This window comes from Passer montanus, unplaced genomic scaffold (assembly GCF_014805655.1).
Source record: "Passer montanus isolate IOZ18808 unplaced genomic scaffold, ASM1480565v1 scaffold85, whole genome shotgun sequence".
Lineage (NCBI taxonomy): Eukaryota > Metazoa > Chordata > Aves > Passeriformes > Passeridae > Passer > Passer montanus.
This window is the reverse complement of record NW_024373812.1, coordinates 1,549,748-1,565,051: the sequence shown is the minus strand read 5'-3', so window position 1 is coordinate 1,565,051 and position 15,304 is coordinate 1,549,748. Positions and strand designations below refer to the sequence as shown.

Sequence of the window (15,304 nt, the reverse complement as noted above, 5' to 3'; positions counted from 1 at the left end):
TTTTTGGGGGTAAATACAGAAAGTAGCAAAATATCTTTCCAGCTTTGCAAGAAACAAGTATATTCATTCTTTGCTAGCTGTTACCTATTAAATAATCACCTATTAAAGGATTCTTGTTTGTAGTTAGAAAGCTGAAATAAAATTATTATTGAGAAGAATATCCAGTATTTTTTTCTTTATAACTTACTGTACAACAGACGATCAGTCTTCTGTTTTTCATGCATTAAATCCTGGGTTCTCTCAGAAACCAGTATCTCCAGATGTTTGTTATATTTCTCCATCTAAATAATAGAGATTTTTGTAAAATTTTTCAGAAATTCATTTTTTTACTGAAACAGATGCCTAGCTGGATAGGATTTAAGTATTTGAGTGATTCTGCTTTGAAAACATTCAGAGATAAAAAAGGACAAAGGCCTAATATCTCCAGATGTTTGTTATATTTCTCCATCTAAATAATAGAGAATTTTGTAAAATTTTTCAGACATTCATTTTTTTTTACTGAAACAGATGCCTAGCTGGATAGGATTTAAATATTTGAATGATTCTGCTTTGAAAACAATTAGAGATAAAAAAAGACAAAGGCCTAGGACACCTAACACTTTTTTACAAAACCCAAAGATCAAGTTTCTCCTCAAGTAAATTTATTAATTTAGACTTGAGGTTTTTGCTTACATACAAGACAGCAGAAGGCAATTTCAGACCTTTCAAATTTCATGCAAACTTGAGGGGCCAAATCCAATGCAGAGAGCAACGTACAGACAAAATCTTAACAAGACAAAAAGTATCTAAGTCTCAAACTTTTATCAAAAACTCACAATGCTTTCATAAACTATCTTGCTATGCTAGTCTGTGCTTTGCTTTTTGCACCCCTCTTCTGTGAGGCAATAGTCTGGAGGCAGGGATCTTCCTTGTCTGATGATGGGCTTGAGATACTCTGCTCAAAATTATTTATAAACATGCTATTTGTAGTATGAAGGGATTCTATATTTGGGGTACTATAAGAGCACTGGACCACAGGAAAAGGGGAATATAGTTTGCAAACAACATTTTACAGACCAAAAAAATGTTCAGCCCCAAAGAAATTGAGAAAGTTAAAAAACTGAATGAGAAGAAAAGCTGGATTCCAAGCAGAATTGCAGCTACACTCACCCCAACAGAAGTGGACAAATAACTGTGGATATTTTTTCCAAACAAGGGATATAAGATTAAAAAAAAAAACAAACCAACAACAAAAAAAAAACCAAACCAAACCAAACCAAACCAAACCAAACCAAAAAAAAAAAAAACCCCACAAAAACAAAACAAAACAAAAAAAATCTTGAAGGGTAGAGCTGAAAGTTATGGAACGTGAACAGATTGGATTGAATTAAAAAGCTAAATTTACCAGAGTCATCATCATGTCAACAGGGCTAACAGGATTCATCTTGTACAACATTTTCTTTACTTGTTCAAACGTAGGCCTTTGGGATGGATTATTTTTTCTGCACCTTTCAATTAACTGTAGAGGGGAGAGTGAGAAAAGCAAACTGCCTTTTATTATTCCATGCACAAGCAGTATTTTAAGTTAATATTTCTGTTTTCTTGGTGCCAACTGCCTATGTGAACCTCTATCTGCTGCTGGTGAAGTGTCACAGCTATACTGAAGCCTCTGGAGCTCTACAGGCTTTTGCTGAGTGAAGGATATTAGTTCATGAATATTCTGCAGTGGGATATCATGAGTAAGATATACACATTTCTTCTGCTGAACACTGCTTAAGCTCTTGTCTTGTGCTGTTAGAGAGTGTTATGCTGTTGGAGTTATATACTGTTTTCAGAGGACTTGTCTGTACACAAATTTCACAAGATAAAGCACTGAAGTACCCTTTAAGAAGGTTAAATTCTGATTAAAAAACACTGCACTAAGGAGAAGCTTTTTTACATTTATGTTGCAACAAACCAGCAAAGGTGAATTATATTGCACTTGAACTGAAATAAGGATGACCCCATCTTGTTCTGATTTAATTAAACTGGGAGGGTATGTACTTTATTGAGGTTGCTGAAGAGAAAGACTTGTTGCATAAGAAACAAACCACAATCATATTTTGCCTGAGACAGACTTCATTATGTGAAAGCTGTCTGTCAGTAAGCTAGATATTACTAACATAAAATATGTATGGAATTCAACAGTTTATAATAAAATGAAATTGCACAAAAATCAATGATTGAATATTAAAACCATAATCTATTACACTGGAAACTGGAGGGGACAACTGAATCTTTCATTGTCACAATGACAGGTTTTTTGTTAGGAATATTAAATATTATCATTTTGCCTTGTTTGAGGTGTACTTCTTGATTTCTGGGTTATTTATATTTATCAAAGGTAATATTGCCATAAAACTTTTATGACATGTTGTAAATTCATTTCATTAAATGATTTTGATTTTTGTACACAATATTGTACTTTACTCACAATTTGTACTTTACTTTACAATATTGTATTTTACTCACCTCTACATAATCTGCAGGACATGGGCAAGAATTCTCATCCTTTCCTGAAATTAATTCTGCCAAAGGTGGGCACCAAGAATATTCAGCTGAATGCACATCATCTTTCTAGAGAAAAGGGGATTAAACAATGTTGAAACAAGTGTTATGGTTCTCATGCCAGACACTGAAAATATAGTACTATTATCATCATCACTTTTATAACATCTTCCCTATCACTTCTAAGTCAGCTTTTTTTACATAACAGCACAAGGGGAAAGAAAAGATAAAAATATATATATCTAACCCAGTCTAAAATGGGTCACCTTTTCTAAAAAGGGTCACCTTTTTCATGGCTGACAGGCTTTAATCTTAGTGTTTATATGGCATAAACAACTTTTAAAACAAATGAATATGCGGCAAGATATTGGGAAACTTTTAGGAGACCACAAGGACTATATTACTCTATTATCACAAACTGTGAGAACTGGAAAAATAGTAATTTCAAGTCTTTATTGTTATAACACTTGTTAAGCAAATTATTTCAGAGAGAACATGGTTATATATCCAGACCATCTACTTCTAGTTTCAAGGTGCATTCTTTTTGTGTTTGCCATTTAGCAGTGATCAAAAGACACATGCAAAACAGATATTTTACTTATGGAGAGCAGCTAATTTGCTTTTTCACTTCCACTTAAAGGGCCTGTAAAAGACAGGAAAAGGAAGAAGCAGGAGAAAAAGAAATATATTAATGCATTCTCTCTGCCTCCACCTAGCCATTAGGCCTCACAAAGCTAATCAAAAGGCAGTTTTGGAGCTACATTATTTTTATCATATATTCTTCTCCAAAGCTCTGTAATACAAAACTGGTAGATCTATAAGGAAACCCTGATTGCATGTTCCATGGGAACTGAACTGGCATCCATGAAATCATGAGGAAAATGCATGCTCATAAAGTAACTCAAAGGTGCAGTAACTCAAAGTTTCGTTTGTCCTCAGCAGAAACAGAATCAAAGTTGTCATGCAGTTTCTACAGAGAGTTCATCTTTACTTACTCCCAAAGTGTCACTTCTTGTGGCAATTTCTAGTAAAATGATAGCATAACTGCAGAATAAAAAATGAAGAAAAATCTTAATACAATAACATTGAGTCCGTGATTTCTTCTCGTCATGATTTCTTATTCTTCCCCATTCTATGACTGAAATCCCAGTATCTCAAAAGGAAGGATGGCAATGGTGCTGCTACTTGTTACTGCTTTGTGCTTTCAGGAATTTGCTACTGAATGTTTCATAGCATTTGTCTCTCATGGTTACAGACCCCAGAGATGTTTGAGTTTGATGGACAGCAAAGCAATTCTCTCTGTAAGTATTAATGGAATCCAGAGGTGATATGTCCAGGTTAATGTATATGATTCCTGCCAGTTAAACATAAGGGTCTGATTTTTGCTCCAGTCAAGGGTCAGGAGCAGGTTCATCAGAATCACCAGAGCGGGGAGTGGCTTCTTTTCAGCCACCAACTGTTCTAGAAAATTTTCATAAAGTCTGTGAAGACATAGTATTTCCAGAGGAGATAGTTTATAGTAAGCATTTCTGCTTGTTCCTTCTGAATTATATTCTCATGGTCATTATCTTCCTCAGTTGAACTAAGGTCTAATACAATCATCATGGATGAAGAATGGAAAAAGACAGTAAAAGCAGAGAATTTAGTCTTTTTTCTGAACTCATTTGAGATGTTCCAGAACAGTGATCTCAGGGAAGCAAGCACCTCCTTCAGCCAACAGGCTGGATAAAGATGTCTCTTTATATAGTAGAACTGTGTAATAATTTACCCCTGCCTGCCTCTCAGCTTAGTAACATTTACTTTTTTAGAGAATATTGGTTTTCAATTTGTTGTGTCACTAATGGTTGCAGTGTTCTGTAAGACATTCTGCTGGTAACAGGATATGTTTATCTATCTTAGGCCCACCTGTGGACCACCATTGGAAAATAATTAATATAAAACATGATGAATAATTTGGAAATTAATCTGATGATATTTTTATATTAATTTTTTGGTGATTTGGTAGGAGAAAGCAAAATCAATCCTGGTAAGGCAGCAAAGCTAAAACAGATTTTCAAGGATAATAATTAGATGACAGTAAGTCTGATAAAGCAGCATTGATTTAATTCATCTTCAGATGCACTGCCCAATAAAATTCACTATCCATTGTGGACAGTGAAATTCACATGACAATTACAAACCAAGAAGAACCAATCAAGGAGAAATTGTAACTGGAAACAGCCTCTCCAGCTCAAAACAGGAGCTACATTCATGCTTTTGTTCTCCTTTCCATTTTAGCTTTCCCATCTGACCAACACTTTCCTGGAGAACTTTAAAAGCAAGTGATTCATCTGCAAGAGCACACTAAATTACAAGTCCCTTTTGTGCAGTTTCTACTCATTTTTTATTTGGGCCTCACTTCCAGGAATATTAATGGAGCATTTGCACAGATAAAAACTGAGGATTCAAGACTGGATCAATGCTGCCTGGCCAGTGAGGCCAAATACATGTATCAGGAAGACTTACCTTCTGCTCATATAATAAAAATTAAATTTTGTTGAAATGCAAATTCTAAAGAACAGCCCAGATAAGAAGACAACTCTTTCAATGATACAGGGTACTTCTTTATCTTCCCTGTCTGCACGTTGCTCTTCTCCCTTTTTTTGTTATGATCTCTCACTGTTTTGGTTTTTTTTAATTCAAGAAATTAATAATTGCAGTGCCACAAAAGAAGACGCAGATTTTTCATACATGTGGGTTGGGCAGCAAGATAAATCCAGGAAACATTCAGTGAATCTGTTGAAAGGTCACTGTAGATGTATAGGATATGAGCAAATCAGATCTTAGGACTATTTAAAGGGGAACCCTTGGCAAGAAATGCCTTCAGGAGGCAAAGTTGCCAGCAAAGTCAAATAATGATATCTATCCAGAACAGGATCAAAGTGAGAACAACAAACCAAGGAAACATTTTCTGGGATACATTTTAGCTGCAGGGCAATGGTAAACTGGAATGCATAAGACAATCCTAAAATTATTGTTTAGTTGGAGTACAGTTCTTTCAAAGACTACTTCATGTTGAAAAAGTACAGACCAATACAGGACAAATGACAGTAGCCAGAAATGCCAACACAATCCCAAACTGCCCTAACTGAGCTATTTTTGTCCTGAGCTAAGGACATGTTGAAGTCTATAGGCAGGAATACTACTGAGGCTTCAAGTTCTTGCTCAATTAATCTGATAGAATAGATTAAAAGTAATGCTGTTGAAACATATTGTATATGCAGACATTTGTTTACAATTGTGTTCCCCCTTATCTGAAAAGCAATTGGATAGAAGCAGACAACCACTGGGAGAGAAAGCCACTGGAAAGCAATCTTCTATAAAGATTTTCAAAAGGAAAGGAATGGAGCTATTTGCTAGTGCACCCATTTTTTCCCTTCTCTTTATTTTTCCACTGTAAACCAAATATTGTCACCATGTATATGCCCCCAAGTAATTGTATTGACATTCAATAATAGAATTACAGGATTCATACGTGCATTATGACATTCTAGAACATTGATGCTATTAACTTCTGAAGTATGGCCATTGTTGAAAATAATTCTACTTTTCATAAGAAACAACAACATAAAAAAAAGGATAGTTAGATAATAGCAGATCTTTATGCCTTTTTATCTTACCAGTCAAGTGACTCCTTATAAATCATTGCACCAGCTCTGCTTTTAAATTATGTCAGCAAATTCCGTATTTGATTATCTACCTTAAAAGAGAAGATCCTGTGATATCTATGCTGTTCTGTATCCCAGGACCAATCCTTTTAAAAATACAATCAAACACATACCTGGAGTGACAACAGAATGGCACCAAGCCTAACTGTTGTTAAAGAATACTCACAATTACTAAAAGTGAGATCAGGAAAACTTAGCTACCTGTAGACATCGGACATAGAATTGGGTTCAAAATCTGAAAGAGCACGTATTTCAGGAGCTGTGTAAATCTCTATCAAATGCTGCTCAGATGAATTTGATCCATCAGGAAAATCTTCTTTTCTGTATGACTGTAAGCCATAATCTAAAGTGGAAGAAAACAGGAAGCAAACTATTCAGTGGATATTTCCCTAAAACAAGTGCAGTACTAGACAGTAACACAGCTAGTCTAAATAAATTAATTTTCCCTATTCTAAATACACATCTTAATCTAGAAATAATAGTGTTTGTGTGGTCTTGCCCCCCTAGAATATTGCAAATATAGCATCTGGATAACCAAATATTTGGACAAGATTGAAGAGAGCAGGGAAACTGAACTACGTGACCCACTGCAATCAGAATTATCTTATGATTTTATCAAATTATTTTCAGCTAATAGTCTCACCTCAGCGCAAGAGTTAGCATGTAAATACAGGTTTATGTTCTACTTTGTCCCTTGATCTTTATCTTTGGTGGCAGGTTGCTCAATTAATTACTAGTTAGACAGACTAACAACTGACAATCAGATGGTGGGCGTCACTTGAACACCACTAGCATCAGAACAAAGGCAGCATAGATGTGAAACATCTTTCCATCTATACTTCTAGCCTAATATAGAAGGAATTCTTAGCATATGACTCAGAATCAGGAAGAATGAGAATAAAAAAATTGACTTCTGTTTTCTTTCTTACGTAAACAGCACTCTTCTGACTGTATGTGAAGGCTGGATGCAGACATCTGGTATTATCTGGAGTGACCTCTAATTAAGATGTTCCTAGGGATTGAATCTTTATGTGGAGATAATTTTTAAAATAGCTCCCACTTTTGTTATTTATGAGGTTTGTTTGACATTATTGCATCAAGATAAACCATGAAGAGTTGAAAACAGTTTGACAAAGAATAGAGTCAAAACAAAAGTTGCTGAATGATTTCACAGATATCCCATTCAATTCAGAGAAGCTGTGCTAAGGTGATGCAGTAGATGTAATCCAACTATGTCTCATTTTTATGTTTTTATCCAGAACAGGCTCCAAGCAGAGTAGTTCTGAAGACAGAAGGATACTGAAGGAGCTGGAGAAGCAAGCCTGGCCCTGTGTAGGAGCCTTAGTCATAGAATATACCACTGAAAAACAAATCTGCTGCTGCTTTCAGGATGGCTATGGGTTAGAGAGTGTGATGACTACTCTGGGCAAAAAGTAGAAGAGATTATCATTGTCTTAATTCTCTTTGGCAGCTGCAAAATAAACTCCAGTGGTTTTCCTGTTCCCACAGGCTCTCTTCCTGTACCAAGAGTAGACCTGACCTACAGGTCCATCTCTGGAGGAATCCAATTCAATACCGTGAACAAGAGTTAAAAACTCTGAGTTGAGTCTGCTTTTCTCCATTAAACTACCTTGCGCTTACCAATCAGTCAGCATTTCTACATCTCTTTACATCATTGTTCATGCCTCAGGGTTCTCTCTCTATCAAAAGAGAGAATGAAGCAGAGTTTATGCTCAGATGTTGACAGGCTGAATCATTTGTGGATCTGAAGTGTGCATCTGTGACACATACTAAATGAGTTGACTTGATAATGCAACATGAGACTTGCTTCAGCACAAGGCGCTGCTAGTGAAGTCTGGTACAGTCAGCAATTCCACATGAAATGTCAACATGAAAGGAAGAGTGTTGCATGTGAAATCTATAATTAGTGGGTTAGCTGGACAGTTTTGAAAATTTTTTCTAGCCTTCTCTTTACCTGCAATTTTACAAACCCACCGGTCATCTATCACACAGTTATTAGACTTCAACCGTCCATGATACATTTTGTGGTGGTGGAGATAGGCCATTCCTTGAGCAATATCAGTCGCAAAAGAAAACCTGAAAGTCAAAAAATCAGTGAGCTAGTATTTCCAGTTTCACTCAAAACTGGCTTCAAAGCCTATTGAAGTTTACTGCAGCTTTCCACTTTGTCCCCATGGTAATTTTTCTAAAACACTTATGGTGACTGTTTGAAAACCCATATCTCCCTGAGCTCACAGGCCAAGACAGTAAAGGTTCCTCTAGAAACTGTCAGTACTTTTTTATTCTTGGGAGTGCTTACATGTGTTTACAAGTGAAAAAATTTTATGTCGTCCTTGCTTCATTTGGAAGGTTTCCTTCCTGAAAACCATTTTTCTTTGCTGAAGGCAAGCATACAGTAGAAGCAGAATGGACATGTCAAGAATATTGATCTCAAAAAATAATGTCACTGCCTTTGTGAAAGTTTCATTGACAATGTGAGCTTATTTCCTGTATTGGTAAGAATAATAAACCACTTGCAGGTATGCTAATGATTTCACCAATATGTCTTCACAAACAAAGATGTAGTGGGTTTTAGTTAAATAGGGATACCTAAGATATTTGGGGACAAAGTAAAGTTATATATGAATAAAGGTTTTTAAAACAGTTTTACTGTACAGCTAGAGAAAGTTGACAAGTCATTGGCTTAGCATTGCAAGGACTAAACATAAAACACCCAAAAGACAAATTAGACTGGATATTCAAATCTCCTTCCTTCCTTCCTTCCTCTCCCCTCCCCTCCCCTCCCTCCACTTCCTTCCCTCCACTTCCTTCCCTCCACTTTCTCCCTTCCTCCCGTTCTCTGTTTCACAGTGCAGTCTTGTCCAGACAAGAACTTTATCTAAAATTAACATCTTGTATCAAACAGCATATAGCACAGTCTATGTCATTTAGCTTTTCAAAAGTTAGATTTTTTTCACCTGAAACCCCAGTTCAAAGGAATATCTTCATCGAGGAGCACATCATTCAGGCTGCCTTTGGGGCAGTACTCTGTGACAATGGCAACATTTGGAATTTCTATACATCCTCCGATGAATTTGCAGAGATTGGGATGGTCAAGTTCCCTGTGAAAATCAACAAAAATCCCAGAACAACAGTAATTTTCACAGATACCCATCCTGGTTTTCTAATGCAACTGGAAAACCAAGTGCCTTGTCTCACAATGTAGAGAAAAAGTAAAACAGCCATATGGAAATTTTAATCTTTGCTCTCTTCCAAGCAAAGTTTGAAAGAAAGAGGAATATGAATTTACAGTCACATTTGGAAAGATTTTAAGTTCTAGAAAATCAGTGTAAAAATGGAACAACATACAGTTCTTAGATTTCACTTCTTACCTCACTTGCTTTACTTCTTTACGTATGGTTTTAGACAGTGTGAATGCTTTCTTCATTATTTTTTTTATGGCCACTGTTCTACCATCACTGAAACAGATGAAACATCACTGAAACTGTTTACAGTTTTAGGGCAACTTCAGAAGCCAGCAATACTATAAAAATGGACCACATATATTTTGTAACTACTTATGTTTTGTAACTGCTCCACATCTCTAGAGATGAGGCAGAGAATTTAAGCATGTTCATATTTGGTTGTAAGTCTGAATCAAAGACAACAGAGAGGACCCTGTTTCTTTTGATAAAGGAAGCATTAGTGATTATATTCAATCAGTCTTGATATGTGGACACCAATTGGAATGTGAGTGTTAAAGTCAGTTGGGGCAGTTTGATGATGGAGTAGCAGCAAAGGAAATGTCAGAGCTAGAGAAATACATACAGCCATCTCCCATCTATCCATTACTTTTGGCTACTGTTCTGCAGATCTTTCACTGACATTTAACAAACTTTTGTTCTCATGGGGTTGAGCATTCTCAGCAAAGAAGAAGCTGAGTTTGATCAAGAACAAAGAAATTTTCCTTTTTAGAGTAAAGGAATTCAGTGGAAATACCTGCAGGAATTTTAATGATGACCACCATATAAATAGAGAGTATGGGATGTTTAGTGTAGCAGTTTTAAATGCTTTACCAATGAGACTGAATGCCCCATTCAGTAATTTTTCACCCTTGATAAATGCTTTCGATGTTGAGTCATCTGAGGAAGGGGCATGATGATGATGATGATGATGATGATGATGATGAAAATGTCACCATTCAGAAAGAAGCAAAAAAGATCAATGCTGAACACAGTATTTCATCAATGAAGTGGCTGTGATTTTTCACAGTCTATGCTGAAGGCACTTTCTCCCCCAGCCAACAGTCCCAAGTAAGCTCTTCTTTATCCTGCAAAACACAGATCCTTCTCCATGTATTCAAATGATAAGTACCGCTTCCAGCTTTGCACATGTTCAATTGCTTTTTGGAATATCTATATCTATATAAAATATCTATAATATTTGTCCTTATGGTTACATGATATGCAGCTTTGTAATTTGATTCAGAGGTGAAATGCTCTGAATCTTGAGTTGTGTCAGCTGGTTAAAGGACAAGATTTCTAATGTGCTACTGAAGAGCAAAGAACCTAGTTTGCTCTGCCGGCATTTTAGGAAAAAAGAGATTTATAAAAGTTTTAGTTTCAGATACATTTGCACATCAAAGGCCATTCATTAACAGATGCAGGACATCTTATGTACTGACAACCTTTTAACAAGACCCTAAGAGAAAAGGAGAAATGACAACCAAACCAGAAGCCTGGCATGTAAAATACTCCACAGCCAATATAAAGTACAGAAGTCAGACGACCATCTTAACTAATTTGGCCTGACAAGACAAATTCATGCTTTTTTGCTGCCTATCAATTGAAAGTGGCAAGAACCAGAAATCAAGGTGAAATTAATATAGTAGATACTGCAGTAAATGAGTAATAAATTGACTTACTATCTCCCAGTCTGAGTGAAGTATTTCCTCCTGGACATGCTGGCAGCTGCTGTGCAGGAGCTCAGAGCAGTAACACAACTGACGCTGGAGTCACTGAGTGCTGGGGGAGCACTCATCATGCTTCCTGTTGCTGTCTGTATAATGTAATCTAAATGGGATGTGGGATGAGAAAAGGCACACAAAGGTGCCCATTTATGCACAGGTGGAGACTCCAGAGACAAACAAATATAGAGAATTTTCAAAATCTTTGCATCTCATCTGCTCTTGTTAATACTTAAGAGAGAAAGCCATTGATTGAAATGGGACTGCTGCATAAAAAGTAAAAAGTGTTTCAAAGAGGATTCATTGCCAGAGATACTTCTCAGTAATCCTCAGGATTTTATGCAACTTTCATTTCTCTGCTCTCGAGATAATTAGCCGTTGCTGCTACATAGAAGCTGAGGCCAGAACCCAGGGAAGGAGAGTAAACCCTGTGCCATACTTTAACAAGTCTATTTGGAGCTCCTAGAAGACTGTAAAGTACAGGAATGTGGGAAGTGATTCTGACACCAGAGAGAAGTCAGAGAAGAGCAACAATACAGTAAGAGAAAAAAAATCCCAGTGATTTTCAATGTGCATTTTTTAATGTCTGTTGACCAGCTCACAGTAAAAAAATGGACTTCAAAACAAATTTAATGAGCTACACATCATGCCATTAATCTCCAATCAAAATCCAGACTTAGCCAATTAGCCTCAGAATTGCTGAGACCTCTTAACTCTCCCTGGTAGAAATATCTTGCTAAGGAAGTTCAACATCTCACCTTGAATCAGGACTGCCATGTTCCCACACCACAGTATTATCCATATGCAGTTCAAAATTGCATTGACATTTGAAGCTTTCTACAGCATTCCACCCAGAAATGCATTACAGATCCCTCAGATACTTTTAAGACTGCATATATATCTTTATGTCAATATACAGTGCAATACACACACCAAAAAAAGTTATCTTAAAAAAATAAGGCTAACTTTTCATACTGAGTGCTACATACCCTGGATACAGCACTGCTGATGTGCTTTCATTTAGATATCTGTGCATTTCAGGCTACTGTGGGTAGCTCTGAACAATTCTATCCAGAGAAGACACACTGTCTATGACCTTATAATGTTATCAGTCTTCATTAAGTTGTTAATCATAACTCTTAGAGCAATACTCTGAAACAGCATTGATGCTTTGCAGACTTTTTTCCAAGAAACTTACATCTTTCATCTTGGAGTTTTCAAAGTAATTTTAATTTGTTATTTTTTGCTCATGCTTTTAATTTCCCTCAATCTTTTTCTATTGCTTTCCCTCACATGTGATGCTTATGGCATTTTCTAATTTACTTTCAATTGAAAATTTTGCTCATGTTACTTTTTGCTGTATCGAAAAACACTTTTCTCCATTTCTGTTTCCAAAAATCTGGATTGAAATTCACATTGGTCCCTGTAATCAAATTAATTTCTAAGCCAAAACCTCTTATTTACAACAACAAGGATATGTTATCAAAAGTATACAGAAATTAATGTTCAAGTCTAAGGCTGAAAGCATCTCTACTACATATTATCACAAGAACATCTTGACACTAGCAACCCAACAGAACACAGACAAAGCAGACATCTGCTGAGCAATTTCTCCCAGAGACAGAAAATGAGAGTGTGTTTCCTTCTGCATGCTAAACAAAGGAACAGCAAAATAAATAATCTATATGTATCTTAAGTACAGCATAATAAATCATATCATAACACCTGAATTTATTTTTAACTTGTTTAATTAGAACAAATTAAATAGTATTTTTTACCAGAAGATAAAAGAGAAAAGAACCTCTGGCCAAAATTAATTACTTTTTATAGCAAGTCTGCCACAGACAGCATACACTGTGAGAAATTAAGATAGTACTATATCCCTCAATATGTTTGTGCAATTCCAGAACAGCTTAGTGAGATCAGTTATACAGAAAGGTATATCCACTGAAGCAACTGTAATTTGTTTCATTCAACTCCAGAGCTTACCGGTTTATTATAGGGTAGGCTTGTCTTTTTTGATTAACAAATCAACATAAATAAGAAGGAAACTATTTAAAATCACTTTGTCATCTAAATGTTTGATAAACAAAAATATAAGTGAGCAGCTCACAGAGATTACAGGGATGAAATATTGGATATGTCTTTCAAAAACAGCTTCACTTTTTGCAAGACCCTTAAAATATGAACAATATAATTGAGATTATTTCTCTAAATTAAGAAGTAAACTGATCACAGTATCAAAATTACAAGTTACTAACCTTGTTTGATGCAGGTGAAGTCTATAATCCAGCTTTCATCCCAAAGCATCTTTTGTTTCTGATACTGAAGCCACTAGAACAGTAAAAAAAAAATTCACTCCTAGTATAGCCCGCCTCTCTTTGAAGGAATTTACTTGGAGATTATTTTTACAAAATATAAAAATTTAAAAGTATACAAACTAAATCTGAAGTGTAAGCATTCAGCATATGTCTTACAGTAACATTAGAACCAAAAGTATTAATAACAGGCTTAGAAGAAAACAGTATTGAATAAATATATTAAAAATTGTACAGGTTATATTCTAGAATTAATTACATGTAATACTTTGCATTTTCCACTAACTCTCCATTATTGGCAACATTTATGCCTTTACATTTCAACCTGGACATAGATGAGGGGTTTACATCATCTCATCTCATGGACGTGCCCTATTTATGGAAATATGTGACAAGAACACACTTCATCCCAATCCCAAGATAAGGAGCAATGTATCTTATATCTTGGAATAGAATTAACCCATGACCTACTATAATTAGGCCATAGTATGTTGAATACTCTATCATAAAGAGTATTAGGTAGGGATTCTGTGGCTACTTTGTAAAGAAGGCATTGAGCCAATAGCTGATTTTTGGTAGAGCTGACATACAAAGCTAACATTTACAAAGTGTAAATACATGCTTTCAAATGAGCAACAGATTAAATTATGCAGTTGTTATGACTTTAGTCAATGTCAGAATGTCAAATCAAAACAGCATTTTATCATCATTATACCATTTTCTATAGTGCAAAATTTAATATTAGGAGTGATGCATTCATTGAAACAGGTAATAAAAGCCCAGATAATGAACAAGGAAGAGGTTGTGGAGACTGTGTTGATATACTGGTTGAAATTGTGACAAATATAGAGCTCACTGAATCAAAATGAAGTCATCCCATTTATTTCAAAAGGCTTCTGAGGAAAGAAACCTACATTTTATCTTGCAAAGGTGTGACTATACAAAGACATACTAGCAAGAAGTGAATACTAGGCTTGCTTCCTTTGACACTGATATCAAAGGAATCCATTCCGCTACTCAAAGCCTTAAAGAAGGCATTCGTTTCCCAGATGGTTCCTTTTACATTATATCAATTCCTGAATTAGATAAAATAAGCTTTCCTATCTTATGACAGTAAAAGAAATAAAATTTAAGACCCCCATGATGCTGCTATTGAAGAAGTTAGCAGGAATATGTCTACAGAAATGAAAGAAGGAAAAAAACCAAACAACTCTAAACATACAGAAAAACCAACAGAAATAATAGATTTTGCTACAAGAACTTTAAATAAACAAGAGATAAGCAAGGCCAAGAATCTCCATTGGTCTTTCTAAAAAGCCAGTCATCTAAAACTGTCTGAACTTCTCATCTGTCCAGTTGTATATTTCTATCAGATCATGTGGTTTTATGGGACACTTGCAATAAACTCATTGTCACAGCTTCTTTGTGGATTATGAATGCTCAAATAGCTTTCAACAGTGCTTCTGTTCCTAACTCAGAAAGTCACACAGCGACAAACAAACAAACGTGATTCAGGCCTCCTTTAGAACCTCAATTTGTGGGCCATCAGCTTTCTCCTACTCATTCCCTATCTGAGCAGCTGCCTACCTCAGATGCTCACTGCATCTGCAGTATAAGATGGATAGAGAAGGAACCCCAGAGGAAACAGGAGCCTATAGTTTTACAGGATATAGTTTTACATATATAGGCCAAGGGCTAAAAAATTACCCATTATGGAGATAGTCAATACAATGAGTCTATAGCTGCCATATTCACCTGATAAACCTCTGTTCTGAAACTCAAAAATG

General features: G+C 35.7%; 1 protein-coding gene across 1 annotated transcript in view; it reads right to left on the bottom strand.

The window, feature by feature from the left end:
* Nucleotides 1-15,304, bottom strand: part of LOC120513655 (atrial natriuretic peptide receptor 2-like) — a 40,784-nt gene that overhangs the window by 8,457 nt on the left and 17,023 nt on the right. Inside the window, exons 10-19 of the mRNA XM_039733266.1 lie at nt 13,461-13,533; nt 11,158-11,305; nt 9,626-9,712; nt 9,212-9,355; nt 8,209-8,330; nt 6,435-6,576; nt 3,536-3,570; nt 2,491-2,591; nt 1,385-1,498; nt 188-281 (exon numbers count right to left, since the gene is read on the bottom strand). Of these exons, the coding sequence (XP_039589200.1) occupies nt 188-281; nt 1,385-1,498; nt 2,491-2,591; nt 3,536-3,570; nt 6,435-6,576; nt 8,209-8,330; nt 9,212-9,355; nt 9,626-9,712; nt 11,158-11,305; nt 13,461-13,533 (1,060 nt within the window). The remainder of the gene's footprint in view (nt 1-187; nt 282-1,384; nt 1,499-2,490; nt 2,592-3,535; nt 3,571-6,434; nt 6,577-8,208; nt 8,331-9,211; nt 9,356-9,625; nt 9,713-11,157; nt 11,306-13,460; nt 13,534-15,304) is intronic.